This window comes from Anopheles gambiae, chromosome 2 (genome assembly GCF_943734735.2).
Source record: "Anopheles gambiae chromosome 2, idAnoGambNW_F1_1, whole genome shotgun sequence".
Taxonomy (NCBI): Eukaryota; Metazoa; Arthropoda; class Insecta; order Diptera; family Culicidae; genus Anopheles; species Anopheles gambiae.
Genome location: NC_064601.1, coordinates 50,367,282 through 50,381,983, shown reverse-complemented (window position 1 = coordinate 50,381,983; position 14,702 = coordinate 50,367,282). Strand labels below are relative to the sequence as shown.

The 14,702-nt window shown below is 44.6% G+C and overlaps 2 protein-coding genes across 5 annotated transcripts; both read left to right on the top strand.

The window, feature by feature from the left end:
* Nucleotides 1-1,090: 1,090 nt before the first annotated feature.
* Nucleotides 1,091-2,487, top strand: LOC1274036 (alpha-tocopherol transfer protein). Its single transcript, XM_061642682.1, has 4 exons — nucleotides 1,091-1,486; nucleotides 1,574-1,681; nucleotides 1,751-2,109; nucleotides 2,201-2,487. The coding sequence occupies exons 1-4, from the start codon at nucleotides 1,203-1,205 to the stop codon at nucleotides 2,326-2,328; spliced, it is 879 nt and encodes a 292-aa protein (XP_061498666.1). The 5' UTR covers nucleotides 1,091-1,202; the 3' UTR covers nucleotides 2,329-2,487.
* A 2,553-nt stretch (nucleotides 2,488-5,040) lies between these two features.
* LOC1274035 (putative sodium-dependent multivitamin transporter) lies at nucleotides 5,041-14,701 on the top strand. 4 transcript variants are annotated; one of them, XM_061647549.1, is made up of 7 exons: nucleotides 5,041-6,256; nucleotides 11,061-11,235; nucleotides 11,658-11,879; nucleotides 11,995-12,335; nucleotides 12,404-13,046; nucleotides 13,133-13,549; nucleotides 13,744-14,701. In XM_061647549.1, the coding sequence occupies exons 2-7, from the start codon at nucleotides 11,122-11,124 to the stop codon at nucleotides 13,822-13,824; spliced, it is 1,818 nt and encodes a 605-aa protein (XP_061503533.1). In that variant the 5' UTR covers nucleotides 5,041-6,256; nucleotides 11,061-11,121; the 3' UTR covers nucleotides 13,825-14,701. The 4 variants fall into 4 exon arrangements, with proteins under 4 accessions (XP_061503533.1, XP_061503535.1, XP_313095.4 ...); XM_061647551.1 differs by having other exon boundaries at nucleotides 5,042-5,158; XM_313095.5 differs by lacking the exon at nucleotides 5,041-6,256 and adding an exon at nucleotides 10,710-10,950.
* Nucleotide 14,702: the final 1 nt, after the last annotated feature.

The window sequence follows — 14,702 nt, the reverse complement described above, 5'->3', positions numbered from 1 at the left end:
ATGTCCTAGCAGAAATGTCTATGGACGTTACAAAATTCCAATTGGTCAGATGTAGTTCGATTCCCATACGGGATCGTCCACTCGTTGTGATTGTTCTTCTATTTAGCGTATCGTGCCTATGCGGACATGCCGGCTTTTACAGGCTTTCGAGACTACTGATCTTTGTTCGTCGGATATAGTCAAAAACCTTGCTGCAGTAGGAACGGTCCATATGAGGATTGAACCCACGACGGATATATTATTAATGCCGTACGAGTTGACGACTGTACCATGGGATCGCCCCTCGTTGCGATTACGTGGTAAAAAACGAATATTTCTTTTGAGTAAGTCAATACACTTCATGTCATAGTCAATTGAACTTCATTTTTATTGACGCCAGCTAAATTATACTCTTAAAAAGATTAAACATAATATACATTGATAGTTGACTATGACTAAAAATTTACATTTTACATATGAAGTACGTATATATATAGTCTTTAGGTTTTAGATAAAACAGGTTCCACATCCAATTCGGATTAAAAATCCTCGCCAAACTACTTTACCCTTGCTGGGTATGAAGTAACAAACAAAAACATAAAACAAAACACAACTCTTGGCATACAATCAACCAGCGACCTACTCCATTGCACGAGGTTGATGGCAGAATTACTGTTGGCATGCGTCAAAGACACATCTTTTATTTAGTTTTTATTTTTTGTCAATTCCAACCGACTTGGCGATCCGAAACCATGACGTCTGTACGGCGATACGGTACAAGTCTGTAGAAAGACATTACATTCTCATTCATCCAGATGAGATAAAACAAGTTAGCTGAATTACTGCAATAACAAGCAAAATAGCATGTAAGCAAGACCTCCATCAGATCGAGCTAACCCGCGAAGATCATGCAATGGGGTGGTTTCAATTCCAGTATCTAAAACGTCGCACATTTAGGTTTTTAATATCGTAACCTTTAGCCACTCTGGCTCTTCAAGGGTTAATTCTATCTTTCCAAGGCCTTCCGCGTGCATATTTGCTTTAATGGATTAGGAAGCTGGACGACAAAAACGACACTTAAAAAATCCCTTCCGTACCCCTGGGTCTTGCCACTGTGGGTCATGTCCGGTTTAGAAATTATTTAGGCTCCAGTCAACTGCAGCACTCCAGCGAATAAAGTTTGAAGTTGCTTTGCACATCTCCATTCTGAAAATCTGCTCGCGATGAAAACCATCCAGTTCGCTAACGTCGAAGACCAGTACCGAAGGTATGCAGGCGAACTGCGAGCTACTGATGTGCAGAAGTTAGGCGAGTGGGTGAAAGGCCAGCCGCATCTACCATCAGTTACCGAGCTCGAATTGATCCTGTTTCTACACTCAAATTACTACGATCTGGAGGCGGCACAACGTACGATCGAGTGCTACTATACTTTTCGAACGAGCTGTAAGAATCTGTTCGCCAACAGAAACCTCGATAAAGATGCGATACTGATGGCGATGGATGTACTGTGAGTAAAAGTAAATTATAAATGAATAAACATTAAAAAAAGATTGTGCGAATGATGATAAACCAAATGCTGAACTCATCTTTGCAGCGATTTAGCCATCCTTCCTGAACTAACGCCCGAAGGATATCGAGTGATGCTGGCCAAGATCGTTGACCCAGACGCTAGTAAATTTTCTCTCAGCTCCTTGCTGACGCTGTAAGTATTTCCTTTGATTTGTTTCAACCATCAGTTTGATAATTTTTCTCTACTCTCCCATGCCCACAGTGCGCTCATGTGTGTTGATATCCAACTTTGGGAGGAAGGATGTAATAACGGATCGATCCTCATCATCGACATGGACGGCATTCATCTTGGACACCTGCCGAAGTTGGGCATATTTACGCTTAAAGATTTGCTATACTTCATACAGGAAGGCTTACCAATTCGGCTTAAGGGACTACATCTTGCCAACGTGGTGCCGTTCATCGATCGCATCATGACCATGATCAGGCCGTTCATGAAGAAAGAGTTGCTTGAAATGCTGCATTTGCACACCAAGATGCATACTCTTTTCCCTTACATCCCTCAACATCTCCTGCCTTCCGATTATGGAGGTATGGCACAGTCACGCAAATTATTACGAGGTAATATTACACATCGGGTTCGGTGCTTGATCGACGTGGTTGGAGTAAAGAGTTTGTTCTACATTTGTTTTTGTTTTTGTTTTTTTCCCAGATAATTTATACAACTATACAATCAGTTGTGGAGATCATCTAGCCAGATACGATCAGGACAAGCGGGTAGTCGAGAGCAAACGACTCGCCAAACCGCGCACAATGGGGAACTTTTTCGGATTGCTGTGATCTGCACAGTTAATTCCAAGCTTGTGGTGCTCAATTTTTTATTACCTCCCTAGCTACTTATTTTGTTTTTTTTCCCCTCAAAGTATCGATCATAAGCAATATTAAATAATAGAACATAAAGACAGTAAACAAGCGCACAATAAAATATCTCCTCCGAAAGAAATCCTGTTTTTATTCAGAAGTAATGTTGGTTTCGCTGGCCTGGTGGTAGAGTCGTCAACTCGTACGACTTAACAGAATGCCCGTTATGGGTGCACGTGCCCCCATACGTAAGACTGATTATCCTGCTATGGTAACAATAAGTCACTGAAAGCCAAGCTCACTTCACTAGTGGGTTGTTGTGCTAAAGTAGAAGAAGAGATTATTTTTTTTATTCTCTACTACTTCTTCTTTGGCACAACAACCGTTGTCAGCCAAGGCCTGCCTGTATCAATTCCCAAGTACCACAAATTCATTAAACGACCACTAAACGGGTTCTAAACGACTCAAGCTCTCTACCTACACGGAATTTAGAAAGACTTCGTTTTGCAAGACGATGAACGACTCATGCATTCTAAAAATAGCAAAAAGCTGGTGGCGCCATCTGTTATCTGTTGGTGGGATACCCAACCAGTGGAGCACTTTCCTCGCTTGGATAGCTTTCTTATTCCCTCTGTACTTATATGGTTTCGCATTGAAGTTATGCATCGCTAGAACTAGAACGATTGTTTAAATAGTAACCTTCAATGTAAACCACCAGCACTGAAGCAAGTGAGATTTGAGTAATGGTCATTGGTGTCGATACCCACGTATCTGACCACACGACCATTCATATAGATTTTTGCTCAGAAAGTTAGAAGGCTAATATAGGTCATGATAAGATGAAACTTGTTGAAACACATTGCAAGAAAAGGATAGCAATATAATAATGAGTTGTAATACGCCATCTATTGATCAAACCAATGAAGCTGTGGAGCTTTTATTTTTTTCTATGGATATTCGATGTTTTAGTCGTTTAAGCTTAATCTGTGGCGCTTGGGTTCTTTCTTTGACCGATGGATCATAACATTCCAGAAGATCACACATTTGGCGACAGTTTTGCATACACACGCACACTCGCAACCATGCGCAGACGACACAGCACATCTGAGTAATTTACGAAAGTAAAAAAGTGTAACAAAAATATGCTTAATGCTTAACACGTTCAGCTCGGTGGCAGGCCCTTTTACCTGTCAATGATCTTTCCAGTATGCCGGTTTCACAATCAACTGTCTGTGTTCTAGATGCCGGCGGAACGGAAAGATGATGAAAATCAGCGCCGGGCAGAACGTGTGAATGGGAACTAGAGTTCTGCGCATTGCACAGTAAACCCTCTAGCGTGAGCTAGCGATTCTGTGGCCATTTTTACATTGTAGCGTTTGAACTCATTACGCTTTTTTGGTTTGATTTGTGAGAATTCAACTTCATCGCCGCAATGTTTGTTAACGGCTTTTTTAAGCACCGCAGCAATCATGAGCAAACACGCGCGAAAGAGATAGCGCTATGGAGGGAATGAGCACGGACGACACCTGACAGCCATGGTTGTCTGACGCAGAGTGGCCAGATTATTTTTGGCAGTTTTCGGTAGGCGCATCAAAATTTTATCGGTAGTTTTCGGTAGGAGTTTAAGATTTTTCGGTAGTTTTCGGTAGGCTTTGAAGTGTTGAGCGGGGGGGGGGGGGGGTTGTCGGAGATGGAAGCTAATCTGTCCCATGAAGAGCAGCACGAGAAAATAACATCTTTCATTTATTTAAAGGAGATAGTTTAGATTTGGTTCATATCGGTCACATGAAGCCTTTCTTAAATGTCGATCTGAAAATTGTACTAGGGAATTTAACCCAACAAATGATTGGGACGCTCTGGCAGCAATCGAACGCGACATCGACCATGAAAAATATATGGGATTTTACATGTTTGATGTGATAACCCACAAATCGAACATGTGAAGTCCTACACATTTTTCATGTTCGATGTCGTGTTCTATTGCTGCTAGAGCGCCGGGTTACATTATCTGTAAAATTACATATAAAATTTTATCAGCGCGTTCGACTTCATGAAGTGCAGACACGGGCCTTAGTTGTCTCTGTTGAACTTCTGGTTCGGGTTGCTAGCAAGGTGTTATAAATGACAAGGTGAAGTTGTTCAGATTAAAATTACATTTTTCGACTTGACATAACTGTTCCGGGGGCTCCGGTTTAAAAATTGTGGAGGGCTGGTGCGGGGTAATGAAATTTGTATGCAGAGAGTGACAGATGTCTTCCACAATGTCGCCCAATAGAAGCGATAAAAATCAACCTTCTAAATACATTATCCTTGGTTGCTAGTGATTTCCATATAGAGTTTTATACATCAGTGATTTGGGAAATGGTAATATGACTTTTTGGTTAGTATTACGAAAAATCTGTGATTTTCGGTAGGAGAAATGAAAAATCGGTAGTTTTAGGGGGCTCATCTGTGAATCGGTAGGCATATCAAAAATCGGTAGGAATACAGAAAAATCGGTATTTCTGGTCACTCTGGTCTGACGCACCACCACATCTAAACCTGTGACAGCCCGCTCAGGCGAGGGGTAAAAAAAAGAACAGGAGACGAGTGCTGCTTGACAAATTTGCCGTAGGGGAGAAAAAGAAGGCATGAGAAAATGCGCGAAAGGCAATGATTTCTTCGGTCGCTTTGCCCAGCGGGCAGCCGTTGTATTCATCGATACTCCTCAGCTGACGGACGTCTTCCCCGTTTGCTCGCGCTGCTCACAAGATTTTCCGGCGAAAATTTTTCGACTGCTTGGAAAATTCAGCTCAATTCTAGTGAAATGGTAAGATAACAATGCACCATATCGTTCCTTTATTGGTACCTGTGCTGTGCATTCGTGAAAAGTGTTGGAAAAGATGTAGTGAATCGTGAAAGTTTGTATGTGAAGCGTTGTTTTTTTTATTGGGAGAAATTTTTGAAGCACCGTATCCACCGCTCCCTTGTGCGTCTGTCGTCCAGCGAATAACCCAAATATTTTCGGGAAAGTATGTATGCGTGTGTGTGTGTGTGTGTATACTGTATACAAAGGCGTTGATGCGAATACCTTGACGATTGACCCTCGCGGTCGCCGGTACGGTACGGTTGCTCTGTGACCGATGGTGTCCGTAGCTGCGTTGAGTTTGTTATTTATAATTCCCAGCCTTTCGTGATATTCTGCAATGTTGCACATTTTACTGCTTCGCACGCCGTGCATTTCACAGTTGCACAAATCGCACGTTTGCGAGCGTCTCCATAGTTACAGTTGCGCTCGGTGCAACACAGCAGAGCGGGTGGAATTGCTGTGAGGATAAAGAGTGCGTTAGCACCCGGAACAGTGTCGCTCTTGCCACAGAAAGGAACGATTTGGCCTGCAGACCGTCTAAACAGTGATTAGTGAATTGTTTATCAGTTCGCCGTGTGCGAACCGAAGGCGAGACCTGCGCAGTGATAGGGAAACGAAAGAGTGATTGGGCATTGGTGTTGTAGTAGCAGAGTAACGTGCAGTGATTAAAACAAGAAGTGGTGTCCCGTTAACGCTAACTTCTCCGCTTCGTGAAGGCCGTCCGTGTGTATGATAGATAGAAGCGTATTGGTTCCCTGTTGCAGTCCGATGCTGGCGCAACGTTGGCCCTGTCCGGCGGGACGGTTCCAAAGGTCACGCTGTCAAGAGTAATGTGCTAGTTTTGATGGTGTGCCGCTTTTCGTAAGGTTGTGTACAGTGTACACGCTGCACGTGCGAAGCAAAAACACCTTCATTAATTCGCTCTCGGCAGCAGTGAAAACAGTACTGAGAATTGTAGCAGTGTATGTGGCGTGTTCGCAACTTCAAATCGTCATTTGCCAGCGGATTGCACACTCCTACTTACATAATTGTGCCCGTGTTGCACCAAAGTGAATGCATGTAAGTAAATAAAGTATTCACTACAAAACTCACGCTAGGAGTTATTAGGGTCAATTTTAACCCATCTTCAGTTAACCAATATCGGGACACGTGACGTCATACCAGTGTTAGTGGTTCGAGATCGGGGCACAGGGATAGGGCAACATTCTGAGCACGCGGGATTGTTTCGTCACAACCATCACGCCACACAAACACACAGCGTATAGGAATGCTTCAGCCCTTGCTCACACAACTATCCTATCGCGGTTGTGCGTATGCGTGCGTAGCATCTAGTCACTCTTTTTACTCCGCGATCAATGAAACCGGCGCCACGAGCTGTCGTCATATGACAACTCCCCATAACAACGTGTTGTACTTGCTGACCCTTCACAAGCGGAGCATGCGTAAATTCAAGGTCGATTTCCGTTTCTTTTCTCCTGAACGATATCTCTCCCTCTCTTTCTCTCCTCTCAAACACATTCTGGTTCTCTTCTGATAAGCGTTTTGAAGGGCTAAGACGAGCAGAGCTATCAGCAATCGGTAAATGAATTTTTGGTATGGCGTGATGCATGGAAAATTACATTTTCAGCTGGTATAGCTTTTATTAACAACGCTATTTTTTTCGGAATCGACATACAATTTTTTGTGCATTCGCAGTATCCAACTATCATCGTCTCTCACTAAAACTCCTGCATGTCTTAACCTTCCCTGCATTCTACCACGCATCAAAAAGAAAGTATTTGAAGAATGTTTATGAACAACACACCCACCGGGCCGTGTTTGGCAAGGAATGTATTTTGACACTAATTTATGTTTGCCACCCGGTTGAAATCTCTTCAACCAAGTGAGAGTGTCGTCGGCCAAAATAGAAGGCGCGCAAAAAGAGACTCGCGCCAAAAACCGTACATTTACTGATTATGTGGCCGGCCGCAACATTGTTGCTAAACTGCTAAACTGTGTACGGTTGTGGTATGAGCGATTATACGACATGGTTGTATAGGATAGAGATCACAGCTAAGCATGATAGGGGCCCGATGAACCAAATAAAACATGGTCAGGTAAAGCTAATTAGTTTTATATGGAAAATAAATCATATTAGCTTTTGTCAAAATGGGCCCGATGGGGTCGTATAGGACGTCGAAGGTACGTGAAATCTCAATAAATAAGTGAAACTTTCCCTCAGATTCATTGAATAATCAGTGATGATTTCCTTAAGAGACGGCTATTACAGTATGACAGGGGTCTCCAAACTTTTCAGTTCGCGGGCCGCATCGCTTCCAATCAACGTTGTTGAGGGCCTTTTGACACTACCTTTAGAATGAATGGAAGTTCAAATCTCGTTTTAATAAGAAAATATTAACAAAATATATCAAATTTCTGCAGCTTTCTTTTATTGAATCTTGATTTTCGTCTTTCAGAAGTAAAAAAATAAATTTTGATTAATTAGTTAAAAAAGAAAGCTATTTAATTTAACCTTTACCCAGTCATCGCGGGCCTCATTAAAGGCTCTTGATGACTAGTTCGCGGGCTGTAGTTTGGAGACCCCTGCAGTATGGGGGTCAAACATTCATTCAATACATCGGCCAGAAGAAGAAATATTGCCACTCATTCGACAATATTATGACAATAAAACCATACGAAAATGAACCAAGATCAAGGACACCTAAGAACAAAATAATAACTAATAATTAAAATTAGATCATTAACTGATCTTATTTTGTAAATTTGTAAGGTGTAATAAAATTATATCCTTTTTAATCTCTAACTTATCCCCTGTAAAATAAAATGGATTATAAAATGGTCTCGCTTTATGGACTTGGTCAAGCCCTGGGACAAAACATCGAATAAAAGGAATACAATAAAAATCCTTATCAAACAATAAATGCATGTATACAATTATCAATAATTACAGTTTTCTTCTATTACAATGTTGTAGCTGTAATTTAAAAAAATGCTTAGCCAAAATAAATTAAAAAGGAACACATCAACTAATTTGAATCTGGTTGAAAAATTAAGATTCTTAGAATTTATAAGATACACTATGTTTAATTTAAATTTGATGAATTTTAAAATATATTTAATTTAAATTTAGACTATTACATTATACAAAACTGCAATACATTGTGGATTATGCTATAATATAATGTAAGTAAAATATAATTCCAAATGTTAATCAATTTATTTAAAACCGTACCGTTCTGGAACCAACACACGTGTCAATGTAATTGAATATTTTTTATTGGTTTTTGAATAACATGTTAAACCTTTTCGAACGAGCAACGTGAATGAGCTGTACCTGGATTCCAATTAGACGCGCCTGCTGGTCGACTTAATAATTCGAATTAGCATTGCCTAGAAGAAAACTGTTAATAAAGTACCCAACGATAAGAAAGCTTGTATTCTGCCGGTTGTAGTTATTCCCGCTTCGCAGCAAACAATGTAAGCACAATGTTATGTAAATGCAAACAAATGCACAATCAAATCGATTCATTAATATGCGCCTTGAAATGTGCACCAAGCCGTGCTCGTATCATGCTACATCAACCTTACTACACTCCTACTCCGTCATTCCTGTGTATTGTAAAACGTTTCAACTATAAACAAGTTTGACCTTACGATTATCCTTCTGATAGGCGTCGCTACTAACTTTTACCCAGAACATAAACAAGACGAGTTTTTTTGCGGCTTCCTTACCCTTGCCATTCACGCACAGGAAGTAGTTGAACGGCCGTTAACCATCAATTGCCTACCAGCCCAGCGAACGAAACCGCACGGGCCTGTATCTTGCAAACAGCCGTCGTGTTATGTATTTTGACTACACAATTAGTGGCAAACGGGGTGGAATGGTTGCTTATCTACTGCTCGCTTTATTCATCTTGCGGTAAAGATGGTGCAATTACCCTGCACGAAAAGATACCGAGATGAACATCTCATCGTGGCGTTTCGCTTATCGGCACACCATAATAATGACACCCGCTCGATTAGTGTGATTTTACAATACGCTTCCATCCGGTTGATAGCAGCAATGCTGCTGCAACAATGTTGCAACCCCGCTAGGATGAACATCCGCCCAGCGAGTGATCGATCGTTCTTTGCAACTGTCCCTAATCAACACACCACCAGGGCGAGAAGAATTGGAGCACAAGGTCGGTACGATTTGAAGTGTTTTTGTAATGCTCAATGGACCTATCCCAATTACGGCGTGAGACACCTTAATTGAGATTCAATGTTTTGTACCGAAAAGGTTCGTCTCGTGGCGCTTCTGCATGTCGCGGTGTAGGCTAATTGAAGCAATAAACATAATACCACTCCACCGTCTCCCGTCTACCCGGCCGATCTTTGGCTGGTGGATGGGTCTGCTGCATGTGGAAGATTCTCATGTCAAGCTGGCCCCTTACCATTAAGTGCCTTTAATTGCTGTGCCCGAAAAACTGACAGAACAACCAAGCGAGAGGAGAACACTTCCAGGCGCGAGTTGAATAAAGACTCTTAGCAAAAGAGTAAAATACTTCGCGTCATACACTCAAGAGCGTGTGGCATCAGTTGAGGGTGTTATTCAGCATTCTTTTTTTTTTTGTCCCAAAACGAAAGATAAGACGATCAGCTGTTGGCGTCGTGCTTTGCACGGGGAAAAAGGTGTCAGTTGTGAAGGATTAGCTTAATTATAGGTGTTGTAACCATTGTCTATTGCATCTTGTTTGTATTGTGTGAGTGTGTGTGTTTAAACGCTTCTTATCGTTTGCAACTTGAGTGCGGTGGAGTCTCGCTTACAAAGCGATTTGAACACCAATGTTATCAAGCTCCAGTCAACAATACCATCAGAGAGAAAAGATGAAACGATGTGGTGAAATGGAAATGCTTTCCTTTCATGTTTCACTGCCTTTTTCTACGATACAGCACAATACAACGAGCCTCAAAAACACAGAAATCAGAAATCTCTCCACCCCGGTAACCGAAAGGAAATGGTAATTGAAAGGGCGTCGATCTCTGCCACCTTCTTGACACGGTTCGAAAATTTGGGCTCACCGCATCATAAAAAGAGTAACGGACGGCCGAAGTTTCCTTCCGCGGGTGTGTAACCCTTTGACACAGTTTCCTGTCGACGGTCTTACACCTTCTTCCCGTTGCGCTCAAGAGCCCCGTTTGCTGACTTTGGCGGCTACAAACGTTTCTTCGGTGGGTCTTGGGAGCACACGCTTGTGAAACCACTCGAAACAGTCAGCATTTGCCTTTAGCCCACAAAGCGGACATGACGAGTGGGGCCATCAAATAAAACAAACCACACTCTCACACAAACACACACAAGGGAAAAGTACACCGAAAGCCCTCCCGTTCGGTCCTCCGGCAAACCGCGTGGACGATGGCTAATCGATCTCCTGAAGAACCGTCTGATCGAGCGCGGGTGGTTTCTTTGAGCACGTGTAATTACTCGAACGATGTCTCTCTTGCCATTGCCGCCATTACCACACTGGGCAGAGGTAGAGAAAGAGAGAGAGAGAGAGTGAGAGAGATTGTGTACGCGCACGCTTTCCGTCGGATTTCCGTCCGGTCAGCAATATAATGAGGCTGATGGCGTCCGCCGCCTGGCAGTCGTTCAAGTCGACACCGAGCGTGAAGGAGACCAGCGCAACCCGCACTAGAATGCCATAAAGTTTGGGAAGCTAAACGAAGCGTGTTGGTTGGGGTGTGTTTTGTAACGAACGTAAAAAGAGCCGGTAATTAATTTGATGTCATTAGCATTACAATGTAATTAGGAACTGTTCGATCCTCCCGATTGTCTAGTCGGCCCTCTCTAATCAGTGTGTATCATTGGTTCTTCTTACAGTTGACTGCCTGACAGTGCCTAAACTTATCACCATTCAAAAGAGTCTGGCTGCACCATCATCATGGCTTCCGCGTTCGGCGTGTGGGATTACGTCGTGTTCATTGCCATGCTGATGATATCGGCGGGCATCGGCGTGTATTATCGGTTTTCTGGCGGCAAGCAGAAAACTAATGCGGTACGTATCAAAATTCTTATACTAGAAAGAGCAGATTGGGACCAAAGTTGGAGTAGTTGAGCCGAGTTTAAACCTAGTTTGAGCGCTAGCGAGTTAAGTTTTTTATAAAACACAACGTGAAACAAACATGCACCTGGAGCTCCTTGTCCAACCAATCGACGAGGGAAGAATAACAACCAACACGAAGAAGAAATAAAACAGCAACAAATAACTTCCGATCATAGAACTAAACCGATTGGAGGATCAGCTAGGTCCAATACGCGCGTACCCAAAACGCGATCGTGCGATCTTACACTGGACTTTGGACCTCACCTGAAGCGACAGTCGAAAACAACCCCTTGCGAACCCGATACTTAGCTCGTTCTCTCTTCCCCCTTTATAATGCTGGCTTTACTCTTCCTCGCTCGCGCTTACCCTTGCAGGAGTACCTGCTGGCGGATCGCAACATGTCGATCTGGCCGGTGTCGTTCAGCCTGATGGCCAGCTTCATGTCCGCGATCACACTGCTGGGCGTGTCGAACGAAAACTACCAGTTCGGTACGCAGTTCGTGGCCATCAACCTCTCGTACGGGCTGGCTACCCCGATTGCGGCCTACCTCTTCCTGCCAGTATTCTTTCGCCTACAAGCGTGCAGTGCGTACGAGGTAAGCGGTGTACGCCATTATTTCACGGTTATCAAATTCTTCGATAACTATAGTTTCTTAGCTGTTTGTAAGTATTCATGTACGCCTTTCTTTCTTTCTTTTCTGCCACTTTCAGTATCTGGAGAAGCGGTTCGGCAAGAAGACGCGACTAGCAGCCTCGCTGGCGTACACCCTGCAGATGATTCTGTACATGGGTATAGCCGTGTACGCGCCAGCCCTCGCGCTGCAGGCCGTCACAGGGCTTGACCAGGCGTACTCGATCCTGGCGATCGGTGGCATCTGCACGTTCTACTCAACGATCGGCGGCATGAAGGCGGTACTGTTTACCGACGTCTTCCAGTCGGTGCTGATGTTTGCCGCCATCTACGCGGTCATTATTTGCGCTGCTGTTAAGGCGGGCGGACTCGGCCCAATATGGGAGGCAGCGTCCGAGGGCGCCCGGTTGGAGATTTGGAAGTAAGCGTCACTTTACATGGTACATTTTCTTTCCCAATGCTAACCAGCGGTACCGCCATCCTTTACAGCTTCGATCCGAACCCGACCACGCGGCACACCTGGTGGACGCTAACGATCGGCGGCATGTTTACCTACCTATCGCTGTACGCCGTCAACCAAACGCAAGTGCAGCGGCTGAAGACGTGCAAGAACCTGAAGTCCGCCCAGAAAGCGCTCTGGCTCAATTGGCCCATCCTGTCGCTGCTCAGCCTCAGCACGTCCTTCAGCGGGCTGGCGATCTACTACTACTATCGCAGCTGTGACCCGCTGCGCCAGGGCCGGATAAAGGTGCGCGATCAAACAATGCCACTGTTCGTGGTGGACGCGATGGGCGATATACCCGGGCTGCCAGGCCTGTTCGTGTCCGGCATCTTCTCCGCCAGCCTGTCGACCGTGTCGGCCGCGCTCAACTCGCTGGCCGCCGTCACGCTCGAAGACTACCTAAAGCCGCTGTACCAGAAGGTGAAGCGGAAACCGATGCCCGATCTGCAGTCCAGCTTTCCGACCAAGGTGATGGCGTTCCTGTACGGTGTGGTTTGCATAGCGGTTGCGTTTCTCGCCCAAAAGATGGGCGGCGTGCTGCAGGCATCGCTCACGATTTTCGGCGTTGTCGGGGGACCCCTTTTTGCGCTCTTCACCATGGGAATGTTCACCACACGTGCCAATCAGCGGGTAAGCTCACGATCGATACCGTTTGTTATTTACTATTATTTTTTCATCTGTTGCTTTTACTGCCTATCTTTTTTTGTTGGTCTCAGGGCGTGATAACGGGCCTGCTGGTGGGTCTGTCGTTTTCGCTGTGGATCGGGTTCGGGCAGCCCCGACCACCGCTAAAAACGCTCGACTTTTCCGTGGAAGATTGTTCCGAGTTTGGGGGCTACAATCAAACCAGCCTGCCGCTAGCGATGGCGCAGCGGGCCGCCGAACCCCGGGACGACTCCGACTACTTCTATCTGTACCGATTGTCTTATCTGTGGTTTAGCGTGCTGGGCTATCTCGTGACGTTCCTCGTTGGCTACGGTACGAGCGTGCTGTTGCGCTGGCGCGGTGCGCAGGGGACGGAACGCATCTACCTCGACGAGCAGCAGACCTATCTGAACACTGACCTCTTCTCGCCCCCGGTTGCACGTGCCATGAAGCAGCGGCTGGCGAAGTTTATCGAGAACGGTGGCGATGTACGTATGACTTCCTTGGAGTGTGTGAAATGAAGTCGATGATTCATGCGACCACTCCGAACATTCCCCTTCCCGTTCCCTCGCCCAAGGCAATCCTTCGCCCTCGGACACTAATGCTTTTTTCTCTCTCTCTTCCTCACTAACGACCTTACTTCCGTTTCCTGTGTTCGGTGTTTGGTTTACGCATACGATAGATTGACGCCACGGTGAGACAACAGCATTCGAGCAGGGTGGACATTCCTACGACCGCTAAGCAGGATGTAAGCCACCCCTAAGGGCCCCTCTCCCCTATGCGCACCAGCTTTCCTTATCCCACCTACCCCATCCAACTGTGGCTGTGTCGAGGTACGAGAGCGTATCTTCGGGGTGCGGTGTTGATGCACAATATTGGTACACCCAGGTACAGTTATGAGTGCATGCACGGGTGTACCAGGTACATGGCACAAGAAGTGTCACGCGCCATTACGCTACACTTTTGAATGGTTTCGGCGACTTAATGAATCGGTAAACGAATACCGGCCAGTTACAAAATGGGAACAGTGCACAGACACTGAGACAAAAAGTGGATATGTGAAAAGAAGGAGAACAAAGATAACAAGTCTTCCAGTAGCGCGACGCACTACCACAAACAATACCAAATAGGAAACAGAGGATCAAAGTGTAACACTGCGAAAAATCATAATGATCGTGTTGCTTGCTGTGACGCGTTGTAGGCATCCGTCTTGCGAAATGTTTCCTGCAACCATACATCAACGAACTTGAGACAAATAATTTAGGTAGCAAATTGAACGGTGTATAGCAGTAGTTGCTACAAGCAGAAGAAGGCAGCACACAAATTGTACTTCATAATTATATCGTTTTTTTTGTTGTTGCTTTTTATCAAGCTTCTGGATGAGGCGTGCCCATGTAAAAGTATACACAGTAGAGCTGTAATATATGTATGTAGGTATGATCGGTTGTATGTGATCAGTTGATGTAGGAGAGGCAACAGAGTTGCAAACGTAGCGATGTAAAGCCCGAATGTATGCCGGCGGGCAATTTGTTGAAGAAGGAATGTTAGAAAATGCTAGTAAAGTTAGGAAACGGTAAGAAAATAAAGAGCACAATGCGTCCACCAATCGAGCGCATTGTGTGAGAAGAAAGCTAACAACAC

Coding starts and splice junctions, on each gene's coding strand:
- LOC1274036 (XM_061642682.1), top strand. CDS start 1,203: ATGAAAACCATCCAGTTCGCTAACGTCGAAGACCAGTACCGAAGGTAT. Junction 1,487..1,573: donor CTGATGGCGATGGATGTACT/GTGAGTAAAAGT, acceptor TCATCTTTGCAG/CGATTTAGCCATCCTTCCTG. Junction 1,682..1,750: donor CTCAGCTCCTTGCTGACGCT/GTAAGTATTTCC, acceptor CCATGCCCACAG/TGCGCTCATGTGTGTTGATA.
- LOC1274035 (XM_061647549.1), top strand. CDS start 11,122: ATGGCTTCCGCGTTCGGCGTGTGGGATTACGTCGTGTTCATTGCCATG. Junction 11,236..11,657: donor GCAAGCAGAAAACTAATGCG/GTACGTATCAAA, acceptor TTACCCTTGCAG/GAGTACCTGCTGGCGGATCG. Junction 11,880..11,994: donor AAGCGTGCAGTGCGTACGAG/GTAAGCGGTGTA, acceptor TGCCACTTTCAG/TATCTGGAGAAGCGGTTCGG.